This window comes from Balaenoptera acutorostrata, chromosome 4 (assembly GCF_949987535.1).
Source record: "Balaenoptera acutorostrata chromosome 4, mBalAcu1.1, whole genome shotgun sequence".
NCBI lineage: Eukaryota > Metazoa > Chordata > Mammalia > Artiodactyla > Balaenopteridae > Balaenoptera > Balaenoptera acutorostrata.
Window position 1 is genome coordinate 28,431,049 of NC_080067.1, and position 17,195 is coordinate 28,448,243.

The following is a 17,195-nucleotide window of genomic DNA, read 5'->3' on the forward strand; positions in this document are numbered from 1 at the left end:
GGAGGTGGAGGCTGGGACTGGTGTTTCTGCGAAGGAAGGACCAAGGTCCTGTAGAAGACCAGAGCGCTAAATAGAATACCGAGGTGGAAAATTTAGCTTTGGGAAGGAAGGAAGTAGATGAGTATCTGAGCTTAGAAGAGAGAGTATGGGAATTGTTGAAAAGACAAATTCTGAGGTGAGAAGGGAGATAGTAACCTCATTAATACATAATAGGTGTGTACTGAATAGCTTTTAATAAAGAATGGTCAAATATCTGTGAAAAATTAGGAAGCAAAACTATTGAGGACATTCGTATACCTAGAGATACTTAAAAAATAATTTAAAACATTTTTCCCTTCAGAGCTGCGTTTGATATATCAAGTAACAGCATTGTGCAGAATAAGTCCAGGGCAACTCCTTACATGACTTTTTTACATAAATTTTTTTATACCTGAAGCTTATCCTTTTAAGCATTGAAAGATTTAACATTAATCTTTCTTTATTCTTTACTAAATAGTATATCTGAATTTAATTTAACTTTACCATCGTAAGTGGGAATCATTGAGAGTTTAATCATTTTACTTTGCTTCATTAGTCTGAAACTATTGACATGTTTTTCCTTACATTAAGTGGCCTCAGACTGCTTTGTATTGATAGTGATTTTGCTATGCTGATATTTTATCTTCTCAATGATCAACTTTTAGCCGTTTTTCATCCTTCCTCCCTTCTTTGTTGGTTTTAACCTAGCCTGAAGGGTACTTGGGAAAGCCAGGTGTCTGTCATTTATAGACAACTCTTAAGTCGGTGTGGGTGAGGCAGTTGCTTCTAGGAAATAATGCCCATGAAGTTAGTTTGTGACAGCTCAGTATGGTTTGGGGAGAAATTTGCAGCTAGATCCATGGCTATGTTTCAGATGATTGGAGTTGCCTGGTGTTTTGACTTTGAGAGCAGTGGCATTACTATAGTTAGCTTTATAGGTTAAAATTAAAAACCATAAATAAACTGTTTAGTAGTAATGAACACATGGTTCTTTTTGCTTGTTTGCTTCACCTGACCAAGTACAGTAAAAACTGAAGAGAAACGTTTGTAAAGCAGAAGAATAATAGCGGTAGCTTTTAAAGAATAGGCTACAGCCCAGTGAACCCTAAAATGTTTAAGGGATAAAATAATGAATTAAATTTCCCATGAGGGTGGGGAGTTTTTCCTATAGGAATACATAGGCAGTTCCTAATGGTTGAATGTGACCCCAACCCAATTATTTGGAGTACTTCGTCCTATTTTTAGACATCCAGATAAAGTCTGCCATTTTTAGTCCTGTTTTTGACGTCTAGAGAAAGTGGATGAAAGCTTTCTTTTCAGCTACAAAGAATATTAAAGATCTGTTATAATTTCATTTTCATGGGAGAGAATATTGATTTAAATAGTTGTTAAACATTTTAATAGTTTAAAAATGTACAGGGTACATTTTTAAATAATCAGGGTATTTTCTTAGATTAAATCATTACTTATCCCCACTTTTTGCTTCTGCCTTTATGGTTTTCCTTAAAAAACAAAACAAAGCAAAACAAAAAGAAATCCCAAACCTGATGTCTCAGTTGCCAAGTATCACAGTAGGACTGAAGAGTTTGTTATATTGAAAAGTTGAAAAATCTCCGTTTCCTCAGCTTCTATTTATTTACTTTTTCCTCCTGTCAAAGTTGGAGCTTCAAAATGACCTGTAGTTTGGGAGTAAAACTATAAAGTCACTTCTCCCTCTTGTCTCTAAGGACATTGGTATCCTAGTTCTCTGTGATTTTTACTAGATAAGATTGCTAATGTTGGGAATTTCCTGGTGGTCCAGTGGTTAGGACTCGGCACTTTCACTGCTGTGGCCTGGGTTCGATCCCTGGTCAGCGAACTAAGATCCCGCAATCAGTGTGGTACCACCAAAAAAAAGAAAAAGATTGCTAATATTAATGCCATATTTGTACCATTTCAGTCGGCCATGTGTGCTTTAAAGATGAGAGCAGAGGGGCTCCGCCTTCTGTTAACATATTTTTCATTGTCCCCTAGCCTCATGGTTGCATTGATTATCATTTTTATCAGACAGAAAACAATCCTTTACCTGTAGTAATTGTTCTTGGCAATTTCTTTTATAGATTTGGAGTGATGAAGATTCTTTTGGTCCAAAGTTCGAGAGTAAACATCTTGAAAAAAATAACATATCAACTTTAAATACTACATAGATCAGCACTGTTTCATTAATAAACCCCACTATCAAGCATTCATTATTTTACCAGCTCATTCAGTGAAACCAGGACAAAAATATGTGTGTTGTGGTACACTGAAGTACTGCCAAGGCTAGCAAATGTACTATTTGGACAGTCTAAATTTTAAAAAATTCAGTATTACTGTATATAATACAGTTTAAATTAAAAAAATAATTTTCTTTATGAATTAGTAAAAATAAATAGTTTACCTTTTTATCCTCCATTTTCATTTTTAACCTTTTTTTTTTGTTTAAAGTCCGCAGATGCACTTTTGGTGGCAATCGACTCTGAAGTAGTGGGAGCTGTTGATATACTACTTAATCATCGACCAAAACGATCATCAAGACCAACTATAGTAGTTAGTACTCTTAAATATTTATTAATTTGGATTTTTAAACCAAAATAGATCTCCTGCCCCACTGCCATTTTTTTCTCCCTCCCCTCCAATTTACTTTGTTTTAAAGAAATAGATTTTTTTTTTTTTACTCTGTAAAATATTGCTTTAAAGTAAGTAGACATTTGCAAGAATAATTAATGTTGCTCTCAGGAAACCTTCTTAAAATTCATGATATTTCTATAATTTTACCAGTGTGATCCAGTATTTTTAGTTTGGAACATTCTGCAGGTTAAGTTGAAAATACAGATTAGTTTCCAGGTGCGTTTAAAAGTTAAATATAAACAGTGAAACCATAGAACTGGAAGAAAATGTAGGTGAATATTTAACTGACTGGGAGGGAAGGACTTTGGAGAAAAATCACAGTGGCACAGCCTTTGGCTGTATAGAAGTTAAACTTCTAGAATCAAAACATCAGGCAAAATTTAGAAAGCAGATGGATAACTTTCAAAAGATATTTCCAGCATATATCTCAAATTCATAATCTTAATATTAGATGAATTGATGAAAAACATCAAAATCAATAAAAGACATGGAAAAATCTCAAAAGAAAGTACAACATATTAAATCTTACTAATAATCAAACACGAGGTGCTAATTTTTGCTTATCAAACAGCAAAGTTTTTTTTGAAAACTAATAACCATTGATGGCAAAGGCGTAGTACAGTCTCATACACCACTGGAAGAGGGTATTTTGAAAAGCAGTTTGGCAGGATATGTCATAAACAAGAAAGATGTTCATATTCTTGAACCTAGTGCTTCCTCCTCTAGGAATTTGTCAAGGAAATGGTCAGAAATGTGGACAGAAATGTTACTTATAATCTTATTTGTAGCAATGAAAAAACCATGTGACACAATCTAAACATCCCAAAATAGAAGATTCTAAACGTAAATAATTACATATATATTAACATGATATTTTTTAAAGGAATAATTAGGAACATGAAAAAATATGATACAGAAGGGAAAAAATGAGAACAGTAAACTGTACATATAATATGATCTGAGATTAAAAATATGCACAGAAAAGGAACTGTGTGGAAATGTAGCAAAATGTTACCTAACAGCAGTCATCACATTGCCAAATTAAGGATATTTTTCCTTACTTTTAAATTTTTCTTTATTGCTTTTGTAACTAGGAATATAGTCACTAATAATTAAATAAATTCTACTGTAAAAATGAGATATTTGTTGTGTATCAAAATTTTAAAGTTATAACATTCATTATTGGTGAGGATATAGTAAAACAATCAGTAAAAAATAATTTCCGGGAGTGTAACCTGGCTATACTCAGAAGAAAAATACTGTTTTAAGAAAGAATTATAGGGGCTTCCCTGGTGGCGCAGTGGTTAAGAATCTGCCTGCCAATGCAGGGGACACGGGTTCGAGCCCTGGTCTGGGAAGATCCCACATGCCGCGGAGCGACTAAGCCCGTGAGCCACAACTACTGAGCCTGCGCGTCTGGAGCCTGTGCTCTGCAACGGGAGAGGCCGCGACGGTAAGAGGCCTGCGCACCGCGATGAAGAGTGGCCCCTGCTCTCCACAAATGGAGAAAGCCCTGGCACAGAAACGAAGACCCAACACAGTCAAAAATAAATATAAATAAATAAATAAATTTAAAAAAAAAAAAAAAAAAAAAAAAAAAGAAAGAATTATAAATTGGTTGCAAATTATCTGCCATTTTCTGAGAGCGAAGAGAAGCTCCCCTAAATTGTATACTTTATCATATATTAACTGAAATATTTTTCTCTCATTTAAACTATTACAAAGTTTGTGTAAGCATGACTTTCTCCAGAGGATAGTTGCAACTAGTTTAAGTGGTGGTAAGCAGCCAACAAGAGTAGAGAAAAAAGGGCCAATAATATAACTCCTATCCAAAAGATCAGAAATGATCAGAAATCCTATTCAATTTTCTGACACCTATCCTGCAGTTACTAGTATATTTTGGTATACCTGTTCCACCTTCTAGCCTTTTAATCCATTTATACTCTTGGGGAGGGTGAGTGTAGTGTGCCAGGGTATTGGAGCAACTGACTGATATCATTTCATCACCATTGCCACTGCCAATTGAATACTGAGTTGTAAGGCTGGGCAGTCCTCACCTACTCAATGAAAGAACACTTTTTACACTATCTCTAACAAAGAAAGTTATCCAGCCTTTGCCTGAGTACTTCCAGTGACAAGATCACATTTTTAACGGCCTCATTACAACTGGACAGGCAGTATCAAATATTTTTATATACTTTTTTTTTTTTACCATCTCAGTGAATTCATTGTATATTCTTGGCTTATCAAAATTGTCTTTTGATAAATTTTCACTTTCAAATACAGTTTTTTTTTGATAGTGTGTAGATTATATTATGAGCATTGAAATTAGGAACTTTAATCATCTAATAGTGTTTTTCATACAGTTAATTATGTTTCTTAGGAAAACTAAGGACCATTTTTTTTTCTTAGGGGATTAAATATGATTTTCTCCTCTTTATAACCTCTTTTTTTGTAATTAGGGGGAATGGCGTAAATTTTTAGATTTTTCTGTAATTTTAAAATAAATTCATTAATTTGAAGTCCCCAATAAATAGATGGGAAGTGTATAAACAAACTATTCATAAAAGAGGAAAAAAAAGGTAAGAATGTCAGAAAATACTAAAATTTACCAGTAATCAAAGAAAAGTAAATTAATATTTCATGATAGTTTTTTCACTCATAAATTGGGAGTGATCATGCTCAGTGCTGGTGAGTAAACCTTAGTGGGTGGGTACATTCCTATATTATTGGTAACATAAACTATTAAAAGGACTTTGATAATATGTATAAAAAGCTTCAAAATTGTTCATGGCCTTCAGACCTATAATTCCACTTCAGGGGTTCTATGTTAATGAGATAATCCTGAATTTTGAAAAAGCTGTATTCATAAATTTGTCTGTGGTAGTATTATTTATATTAGCAAAATAAAATATCTTGAACATAGAGTCTATGAACTTCCTTAAATTGCATGCAAAATTCTGTACATGAATTCTTTTTCCAGAAGATTCTGGGTTATAGCTTTACGAGATCATTATAAGGGTCCTTGATCTTCAAAATATTAAGGACCATTGTTTTTAATCGTTGGTGCCAAGTCATTCATGCCAAAGTTGCCCTTAAAGAGCGGGTGTGGTGGAGAAAGGACTAAAAGGAAATAGTCTTCTAAAACAAAATTAAAAAAAAAAAAAAAAAGGAAATACTGTAAAATGTTTTGGGTAGTAGGAATATGGGCATTTTTATTCTTTCTGCTTTTGCATATTTTTCAGATATTTTATAATGTGTGCACTACTTTTACAATGTTAAAAATTATAAAAATTAACGGTGAACTTGATAAGCTTATACTATGGAATCGAACAGCTCACAGAAAAACATCTGTGAAAAAGTGATAAGTATTAGAAAGAATATGTAATAGTCATAAAATAGTCAACCTTCTTTATTTAATCCTGCTGTTTATTTACTAATGTTTCTTTCCTCGTGTCATGCAATCACCAGGCATGAGCCCATGCAGTGAAAGGAGCTCAGCCTCCAGAGTAACACTCAACTGGGGTCTATCTGCACTTTGCCACTCTGTTGTGTAGCTCGGGCACATTAACTTCTCTGAGCCTCAGTTTCTTCATGGGGATTATAATGTTCAATTTTGCAGGCTTTTGTGGGGATTAAATGAGATGATAAATGTAAACTGCCTAATAGTTCCAGGAGCTATGATTGTTAGTGTTTTTGTGCATTTGTATAGGTGGTGTTTGAGAATATGTAGAGAATTACACAAAATGAAGAGTGCCTCCTATTTACTTATCCCTTTCAAGTAACTTCATTGCTATCAATTTGGCAAGGTTTTGCCATAGAGGTGGAATTAAAATTTTCTTTCTCACGCATTTATATTTTGCCTACTTTTAACATTTCTGTTTTTCCATTATATTGTTTTTCTAAAATTCTTGTTCTTTATCCTTGTCATGCATGTTTCCATAATCCTGTGAAAATGAAACACTTTCTCCTAAAGTATTTCTCTAGATATCCACACTTCTTCTTTGTTAGGAAAACAGAAGTCTGGCTGTATGAACATTTCCTGTTGAAGATTTTGTCTGTCATGATTATATTGCATTTATTAACTAAAGTTAAGTTTTGAGGTTTCAAAAAAGATTTGATCCTAGGAAAATGTTTATCATATTCCTCAAAATAATTTTTATATTCTTTGTGCCTTCAATTTTTTTCATTACATTTTTTAGATAAATGTTTTTTTGAAGTCACAAATAAGAACTTTTGGATGTTTATATAAATATTTTTCAGAAACTAATGGAGCGAATTCAGAATCCTGAGTATTCAACAACTATGGATGTTGCACCTGTCATTTTAGCTGCTCATCGTAACAACTATGAAATTCTTACAATGCTGTTAAAACAGGATGTATCTCTACCTAAGCCCCATGCGGTTGGCTGTGAATGTACATTGTGTTCTGCAAAAAACAAAAAGGACAGCCTCCGACATTCCAGGTCAGAAAATTAAGGTTTAAATTAAGATGTGTGATGCAGTAAGGTATATGTCAATGAAGTTTTTGTTGTTGTTGTTCTTTCTATGTCTACTTTAAGAAATATGGTACTGCAATGACTAATGAAAGCCAAACTTCTAGCTCCTTTGCTTAATACAATGAGTTCTGCATTTTAAAGAAGTATTTACTAAATGATGAATAATTAGGAAAAAATTTCAAATTATGAATAAGGTTTATCTCATACTTCTGCTGGTCAGGGATGGGGTCACTATTTGCTTTTTAAAAGCAGAGTTTATTAATCTAAGAGAATTTCCAAGCACTGGAAGGGGTGGAGATACCACTTCCTGTCTTATTTATAAGAAAATAAAAACTATTATCTATCTAGCTAGATATTCAACCTGTTATGCCTCTTTTTCCCCTCTCACACAGTATTTGAGTCTTTTTCTCTTCCCATTCTCCCCAGTCAAAAATATTAAGAACAACTGAGGAGTGAATGAACAAGAAAGTACCCCTTCTTGGATGGGTTGAGCAAGATCACACATGTGCATGTTGTATAAGGTGTATGGTTCTGGGCTAGACTTGAGGATCTAATTTTCAGCATATGCCTTTATGTATATATTATCTATATAGTAGTCAAATATAGTTGAAATAGTATCAAGTATAGCATTTACTACAGAAAATGTGGTTTGGAAGTCCCAGGTCATCCGTTGACATTGTTTTCTAGTTAAGGATTGTTGTACAGTATATTTGAAATTAGCTTTAAAGCTGCAAACCATCCACCCTCCCTCCTTCCTCACCTTTAAACAGAGAGTCACAAATTCATAAACTGGAAAAGTCTCCTGGGAATCAATTTAATGTTTACTTGCAGAGATTATGCTGGAAATTTTTTCTATTTTTTTTTTTAATTAATTAATTTATTTATTTTTGGCTGTGTTGGCTCTAGAGCACAGGCTCAGTAGTTGTGGTGCATGGGCTTAGTTGCTCCACAGCATGTGGGATCTTCCCAGACCAATGCTGGAACCCGTGTCCCCTGCGTTGGCAGGCGGATTCTTAACCACTGCGCCACCAGGGAAGTCCCTCTATTTTCAAGTCTATTTTACAATGAGATCTGTATTTTTCTTTGATAAGATCTGGTTAATAGCTATGCCAATTTCATTTAACGTTTTAGTTTTAAAATGACTCGTCTATGGGGAATTCCCTGGCAATCCAGTGATTAGGACTCTGTGCTTTCACTGCCGAGGGCAGTGTCAGTGAAGTTGACAGGGCAGTTTCAATCCCTGGTTAGGGAACTAAGATCCTGCAAGCCGTGCAGCTTGGCAAATAAAATAAAATAGTCTATAAAATGACAAGCAGAAATAATCTTTAAGGCTTCTTCTAGTATTAAAATCCTTTATTAATATTAAATATAAATATTTTTCAAATATTATTAAATATTATTAGGTATGCTTATTAAATATGTGTGTAGTTTAAGCAGTTGGAGGTGGGGGTTGGAGCTGGAGAAAACGCTTTACCTGTCTTGGTGTGAGGTGTGGAAAAAGCTTGTTTTCAAAGTTTTTAGAGGAGCTGTGGCTTGAGCTCAGTGTTTAAGTATAGATGAGAATTAACAGGTAAAAGGCATTTTACACAGTATGTGAGTGTGGTTTATTTAGGGATGGTCTGGTATATTTGTTGAAGACGTTGAGACAGTTTGTTATTAATGTTTGAGAAAACAGTTATAGCAGATGTCAGAGGGATCTGACTGAAGTCATTTCCAGGAATTGCTAAGCAGACCTGCAGGAGAAAAGGGAGCTAACAAAATGAGTAAGGGATGGGCAAAGGTTTCAGTGATGTTGAAGAGTCAGTATAGTAGCAATAAGGAAGAGAGACAATCTGTATTTCTAAGATGTTGGGTTTTAAATTTCAGAGATGATGCAGTCTTGCCATTTGCAACAACATGATGGAGCTTGAGGGCATTATGCTAAGTGAAATAAGTCAGACGGAGAAAGACAAACACCATATGATTTCACTTGTTGGTGGAATATAAGACACAAACGAACAGTCTGTGGGTTAGTTGGAGAAGGCATTCAGAGTTGCAGCCATTTCTCAAGAGTTCCTTGTCTTTTTCTTTTTATCAGACTTTCTGATGCTTGGCACACAGGCCTAATTTTTTAGTCAGCCAGGGATTTGTGGAGACTATATATGAATCCTTGTATATCTTTTCTCGTTTCCAAGATCTCCCTATTAAACTTCTGATTGGTCCACTCTTTGTCTCAAATCAGACTGCAAGCTTGGTCTTGCAAAGCTGCAGGTTTTCCTTGTTCGTCTCTACTAAGTCTAATCCTTTCAGCCAGCAGAGCTGTAGGTTTTTGCTTCCCAATGAATTGATTTTTACCCCTTTAGCACAAAGATACAGATTTACCAGCTTCAGGCTGGAAAACTGCAGTTCTCATTGAGTGAACTAGAGGCAGAGGTGAAGAGGTAGCCTCAGGTGAGAAGGTCGCAGATTCCAGCCATTCCTGCCTGAAGCTCTGGCAGTTTTCCAATAATTGATTCTCAATAGACAATTTCCAGTGACCTGAAATAGTTAATTTTTTAAAAAAAATTTTGTCCATTTTTATGCATATATTTTGTGTAGTGAAATCACTGACCTCTTCATATCCCACCATTACTTTTGATAGTGTTTTGAATACCAAAAATGACAGATTTAATAAAGCAAGGCAGCCTCATTATTTTTCAGATTATATCTAATTGCTTTCCATACTATGGCTCTTCATTATTACTCCAGCATAGTTGGTTGCCATCAGTACTAGCAGTCACTCTTCCTGTGCATTTTGTCATTAATCTATATTTTGAGACATGACTATGTAGGTTAATACAAAAGTCATTTTTAGAGACAATCTGATAAAATTAATTACCATAAAAATTAATTGCTATAGACATAATGATGGAAACAGAAAGATAAGTTGCTCAATTATATATATTTTTCTCAAGGTTTTGGACAGTTTTGGTATAGGCAAATACCTCAGTAGAAATCCTTACTTAAGATACAGGTAATTGTACTTGTTAATTAAATATCTAGATCAGAGCTGGATTTCATAAAAATTGTTTTCTTAGAAATGCATTATATAGAAAAAAAATGCATTGTATAGGGTCTATTTTTGTGTCTAAGTAAGACATGAGACCTATCTGGTAAATAAGGAATATTTCAATAAGTTTGTTACATAGAAGTTTTAAATTTCCATACAGAAAAATTCCATTGCAAACAAAGTAAAAAGACAAACAACCAACGAGAGAAAAGTATTTAAAACATTTTTGACTAGACAGAGGGCTAATTTCTTTTATATATAAAGAAGTTTTATAAATTGGTGATGTAAAAAAAAAAAAAAAACACACCAGAAAAATAGGCTAATGCAAATGAACAGGTAGTTTACAGAAGAAGTATAAACAAATAGTAAACATGAAAGGATGCTTAAGCTTCTAAAGAAATTCAGAGTAATACAACTCATAAAATTCCATTTTTCATCTGTTAGGGTAGCAATGTACTAATGAAGATGTAGGGGAAAATGAGCTCTCCTTATTGTTAGTGCTTTGGAAACATCTACCAGAATTTAAAATGCACATGCTGTTTTATCCAGCAGTTCTGAATGTGCAAAGGGTATGTGAACTAAAGAATAATCATTTTTACATTATTTATGGAAGTAAAAAATCAGAAGCAACCTAAAGTTCCATTAATGGAGATTGGATGGACTGCCATCAAATGGAAAACCATCCAGTTTTAGGAAATAACGAGATGACTCTATATGTAGTGACATAGAAATAGTTGTCCCTTCTAGAGAATGTTACACAGAGTGAAGTAAGACAGAAAGAGAAAAGCAAATATCGTATAATAACGCGTATATGTGGAATCTAGAAAAGTGGTACAGATGATCTTATTTGCAAAGCAGAAATAGAGACACAGACGTAGAGAACAAATGTATGGATACCAAGGGGGAAAGGGGTAGGGTGGGAGGAATTGGGAGACTGGGATTGACACATATCCATTACTGATACTATGTATAAAATAGACAACTGATGGGAACATACTGTACAGCACAGGGAACTCTACCTAATGCACTGTGGTAACCTAAATGGGAGGGAAGTCCAAAAGGGAGAGGATATCTGTATGTATGGCGGATTCATTTTGTTGTGCAGTGGAGGCTAACACAACATTGTAAAGCAACCATACTCCAATAAAAATTAATTTTAAAAAAGAAATAAAAAAAGAAAAAAAATTTAAAAAGTGTCTTGGAAATTCAGATGCAATAAATTTTACCTAAGAATTTTAGGGTTGTAGGCTTGTCACGAAAGTGGCATGAAAGCCGATTCCTTATGAATAACCAAAAATTGATAAAAATCAATAAACATACTCAGAAAAGAAAAAAAAAGAAATAGTTGTCCCTGTACACAGTATGCCTGATTATGTTTGTGTGTGAATAGAAAATATCAGGAGAGATTTTCATAATTCTCTGAAATGTGACTCTCTGAGGAGTGGAGTTGGTGGAAGGAGGAGAATTGGGGAGCATTATGTTTCTAAACTGCTTGCTTTTTTTTTAAACAAGCATATATTAAATTTGTATTTAAAAGAAAAAATATTTATATAATATCTACCAAATTTTAAATTAAGAATTATATATTTATAAATGAAAGAATTATAGCAAAATTTTTCTGACTTGGTTCCTATTTAGATATTGATTATAAACATTAATTAGTTTATGGAAGGTAAAGGGAGTACTTTTCTATTAGTTAGCAGTTAGACATAAATCAGTGATTTCATTCTTAAGATTTGAAAGGACTTTCAAAAATAACCTGGTTGAATGAGTCATGTGTTATATATATGTAGCATATTAAAGTAAACTTGTCACTGGGGAAGGAAAATTTAATGATCATCCATATATTCAAAATGTATTAGTTATTAACATATTTCATTTAAAATAATACTGGGTTCAGGAATAGAAATTTTTTAATTAAATTGAATTGAAGGATACAAAGTTTTGAATCTATGAAAACAAATACTAAAACAATTTCTTTATAAGCAGTAGATATAAAAAATTGCAATATTTATATTTCAAAATATTTATTTTTAAGTCTTTTTCTTTTTATGCAGATTACCTTATAATAAGTATTTTATAGTTGTTTTATTTTCTTTTAATTTTATAATACTTTAATTTTAAATTTATGAAAATTATAGGCTAAAGATACTGATCATATTTATCTAATAAATTTGTTTTACATTATGGAATCAAATTTTATCACAGGTTTCGTCTTGATATATATCGCTGCTTGGCCAGTCCAGCTTTAATAATGTTAACAGAGGAGGATCCAATTCTGCGAGCATTTGAACTTAGTGCTGATTTAAAAGAACTAAGCCTTGTGGAGGTGGAATTCAGGTGGGAATGAATGGAAATTGTAAATTTTTAAAAAAATTTATTTATTTTATTTATTTATTTTTGGCTGTGTTGGGTCTTTGTTGCTATGCGCGGGCTTTCTCTAGTTGTGGCGAGTGGAGGCTACTCTTCGTTGCAATGCAGTGGCTTCTCTTGTTGCGGAGCATGGGCTGTAGGTGCGTGGGCTTCAGTAGTTGCAGCACGCGGGCTCGGTAGTTGTGGCTCACGGGTTCTAGAGCGCAGGCTCAGTAGTTGTGGCACACGGGTTTAGTTGCTCCGCGGCATGTGGGATCTTCCCGCACCAGGGTTCGAACCCATGTCCCCTGCATTGGCAGGCAGATTCTTAAGCACTGCACCACCAGGGAAGCCCTGGAAATTGTAAATTATCTCTTTGTTTTCCAGAATATTTTCAGCCTGAGTTTTTTCATAGGCCAAATTATCATTTATTTATCTACATTTGATCCAAAATGACCAAACCTTGCTGCCACATACTTGAGATTTTCCTTTTCCCTCAGTGGAATAGACCCCAGTACCACTTACGTCACTCCTTCCCCATCTTCCTTTTTCCACTCTTCCACCACCCTTAAATCCCTACTTTGTTCAACATTGCCGGAGGCATTCTAGGGCAGTGTGAAGAGTAGTGGGAATGGTAGCCTTAAGCAAGAGCAAACTTATTTATAACTGCTCTCTGTCCTACTCCCCTCATTCCTAGGTTCTGTAATCATCCTTGGAGCCCGATCCTTCATAACTTTCAGAAGCATATAGAATGCTTTTGTATGTCAGGTACATTCCACACACCCAGACTTTGTCCCTTTTCACTGTTTGGTGAGATTTTCTAGTAGGAGAAACATAACATGTAGGCATAAAATTGATTAGACTGCAATTAGATTCCTAGACTAAGAAGTAGGTAATACTTTGTTTGTTAAAGAAATTCAACTACTGGGCTTCCCTGGTGGCACAGTGGTTAAGAATCCACCTGCCAATGCAGGGGACACGGTTTCGATCCCTGGTCTGGGAAGATCCCACATGCTGCAGAGCAGCTAAGCCCATGCACCACAACTACTGAAGCCCGCGTGCCTAGAGCCCGTGCTCCGCAACAAGAGAAGCCACCACAGTGAGAAGCCCGCGCAATGCAACGAAGAGTAGCCCCCGCTCACCACAACTAGAGAAAGCCTGTATGCAGCAACGCAGCCAAAGATAGATAAATAAATAAATAAATTTATTTTTTAAAAAAAGAAATTCAACTACTTATTCTTAGGTAATTTTGGTTACATAGTAAGTGCAAAGAATGGATGAAAAAATGTTAGCTGGTGAGGAAAACTTTTTAACTCCTTGAGTTATAATTTTATGCAGCCAGTTCATGGAAAATCCCATTGGAAAAAAAAAAGATTAATCAATGGGAAATCTCCCTATTTTTCCTTCCTTTCCCTTTAAAAAAACTGAATGAAAAATTATTTTCTGAAATCTAACCCCAATTAATTCATAATTATTTATTTCTAACTTTATTCTTAAGTTGTTCCACTCAGGCTTAATATAAGCTTAAGCTGTTCCATAAGCTTAATGTAATTGATATTTTAAAAAGAATTATCTATTAAAATGTCTTAGTTTCTCAGAAGTGATTTAGGCTTGCCTTTAATAAGCAGGTAAGTCCTAACTTTCAAGGAATAGTGATTCTGAAAAAGAATTCTGTACTAGGTGTGTTTCAGTAGTTTTCTTTCTAACTTGAATTTTGTTTAAATGAGCACTTTAAAAATGAAACAGAATACTATTTTAATATCAGAAGTAGCATAAACATATTATAGACTATCCTTGAAAAAACTTCTATTAAAAATTATATAATAATATTTATTGGATAGCATCAAGATGTTACTATCTATTGTTTAGATAAATAATATAAAAGGAAGCTTTATATAAAACTATTATAGAATGAGGGCAAATTAGTTAAGTGAAGAGCTGGTTGACAAATATTATCAGAACTTCTAGGAATATCAGTATATGTAAGAAAACATTGTGCTTACGTAAGGCTATCAGTGTGAACACAGAGAACATAATTGTGTTACAGTTTTCCCCAAAGGAGAATTTGTGCACCAGTAGGTTCCTTTGACTGTCAGCACAAAAGATGTTGTGTAGCAGTATCAGAATTAAAATGTTACTGAGTAAAAAATGTTCTAGTGAAAACAGCTTAATTAGAAGATGGAAGTGACGTTTCTAATAATAGACTGTTGCACTTTGCAGGAATGATTATGAGGAACTAGCCCGGCAATGTAAAATGTTTGCTAAAGATTTACTTGCACAAGCCCGGAATTCTCGCGAATTAGAAGTTATCCTAAACCATACATCTAGTGATGAGCCTCTTGACAAACGGGGACTACTAGAAGAAAGAATGAATTTAAGTCGTCTAAAACTTGCTATCAAATATAACCAAAAGGAGGTATGAGGTTTTCTGTGATATACTTAAATTATTTCCTCCACAGTAGTCTGGTGGCTCAGATCAGAGGCTTTGGAGCAATACATCTAGATTGAGATCCTAGTTCTGCTTCATAAAAACTGTGTCCTTGGGAAAGTTATTGAATCTGTCTGAGCTTTAGTTTTAAGAATTAATTAAAGATATATATATTTAGAGTTTAGTACAATGAGTATTAGCATTAAGCAAGTACTCAATAAATGGTAGTTGCTATTATTTTTAACAATTAACATTAATAATAAAAATATGGATGTTAACGTAATGTTTTTGCTAAATAGTAGCTATGCAGGTAAGATCCTGTATAGTAAATGCCTTCCTAATGAAGTTTCCATCTTGTGTTTTGTCTGTCATGGGTTTGTATTATTGACCTGTTTATAAGTAGTCCTTTCTATAGTAATAGGGCCTTTCTGTTTAAAAATAAAATACCAGATATTATGTTCCTTATTCTTATTTGTTAATTCATTGTGAAACCCAAAGGTGGAGAGACGTATGCTATGATAACTAAGTTGAATCTGGCTCTTCTGGCATCATCCCTTCCTATTAAGGGAAATACCTATTTCTACTCCCCATACACTCACATGCACATGATTCAGGAACTTGAAGAAGGAAGGTATGCATTTTTAACTTCATTTTTTGAGATAATTTATTAGACATGGATATTTATATGTAGATAATGATGTTCAGTAGAGGGTGTTGGTAAATGGTACTTTTAAGGTATTTCTTCTAAGACCCATTATTCTTACTATCAACATAGATATTGGAATAAAACTTGCTTATCAAATTTATATTAATATAAAAATGGGGCCCCAAATAGATTATGGTAGAAGGCAAGATATAGGACCTTTGGTGCTAGGGACAGAGTTTTTGATTATCTTGGTTGACAGTTTGAGCCTCCCAATAGCTTTGTGACTCGGGAGTTTGATAAAGGAATTTTAAGATGTTTACTTTAAAATTACCTAGATTATAAAGCAGAAGCTAACACACCATTGTAAAGCAATTATACTCCAATAAAGATGTTAACAAGTAATAAAATAAAATAAAATAACCTAAATATTATATTTCTTATCTAGATCTCTGGCTTCAAATCCTATAATTTTTCTAGTACTCCAGTGTTCTTGCTTAAGGTAGGCCATTTATAGGAAAAAAAAAAATTAAGTAGAAGAATTTGGATCAGTGTAGCTGTAAGATTATAAATCAACAACATAACCTATGTGGCTTTAAAAGGAAATACAATGCTAATATGTATATATGTAGAAACAGAGAAAATAGGAACCCTGATGTAATCTTCCCCTAACATACATTTTGACTAGATCTTATGTTAATTTATTTACTTATGTGTTGCACAACCTAAAATAGACACGAAATACTAGAAAATGATAGAATAAAGATATAACAAAGAAACAAAACCAACTTAAGTGCTTGGAAAAAGAACCTCAAAGAAAGGTGGAAAGAACCAAGATTATCCTGGTAAGGGAAGAAAAAACTAAGAGGCAGTTTCCTAATGATATATATATGTATATCCCTGAAGAACTCACAGAGGATAACCAAATGTTCCATTCTAAAGAAGAGTAGAGAAAAGGAAAAAGAAGTAGTGGTAATATTTTTAGTTGGAAGGAAGGTACTCTGTAATTTTAAGAATTAATGAAAATGTAAATTAGTTTTTTAAGCTAGATTTCTAAATATAATCAAAGGGGAAGGTAATATTTTTCCAAATAGTTGGTAGACTTTGTTCAGGTCATACATCCTGAATAACAAACTACTGTGATACTTAGTGGCATAAAACAATATTTCATAGTCATTTTGTAGTAATTTCATGATCATTTTATTATGCTCTTGGGTTCTTTAGGTCGAGAATTAGGAAAGGGCACAGCAAGGCTGATTTGTCTCTGCTTCTCCATGTCAAGGACTCAGCTGGAGATAGCTCAGATGATGGGGGGCTACAGTCATTCGGGAGACTTCTTCACTCATATGTCTGGTGCCTGAGCAGCAGCTGAGGATTCAGACAGGGAGCTCTGAGTGGGCTGGGTGCTCAGGTGGGTGGGTCCAGAGAACCTGGGTCTCCTACGAACCTAGGACTGGAACCTTGGAGGGGCATGGCCCTCATGGTGGGCTGGCTGCAGGGGGATGGTCTGAGTGGCCTCTGAGGGCTGACCGGAGTGCCTACATGTAGCCTGGTCTTCCTCATAGCATGGTGGCTTCA

General features: G+C 34.2%; 1 protein-coding gene across 4 annotated transcripts in view; it reads left to right on the forward strand.

The window, feature by feature from the left end:
* TRPC1 (transient receptor potential cation channel subfamily C member 1) overlaps positions 1-17,195 on the forward strand; it is a 64,468-nt gene that overhangs the window by 14,860 nt on the left and 32,413 nt on the right. For 2 of the 4 annotated variants that reach the window (XM_007188082.3, XM_007188084.2), the window contains exons 3-6: positions 2,485-2,586; positions 6,931-7,133; positions 12,403-12,534; positions 14,767-14,962. In XM_007188082.3, coding sequence (XP_007188144.2) covers positions 2,485-2,586; positions 6,931-7,133; positions 12,403-12,534; positions 14,767-14,962 — 633 coding nt within the window. The remainder of the gene's footprint in view (positions 1-2,484; positions 2,587-6,930; positions 7,134-12,402; positions 12,535-14,766; positions 14,963-17,195) is intronic. The other 2 variants (XM_007188083.3, XM_057545191.1) reach the window with 1 other exon arrangement.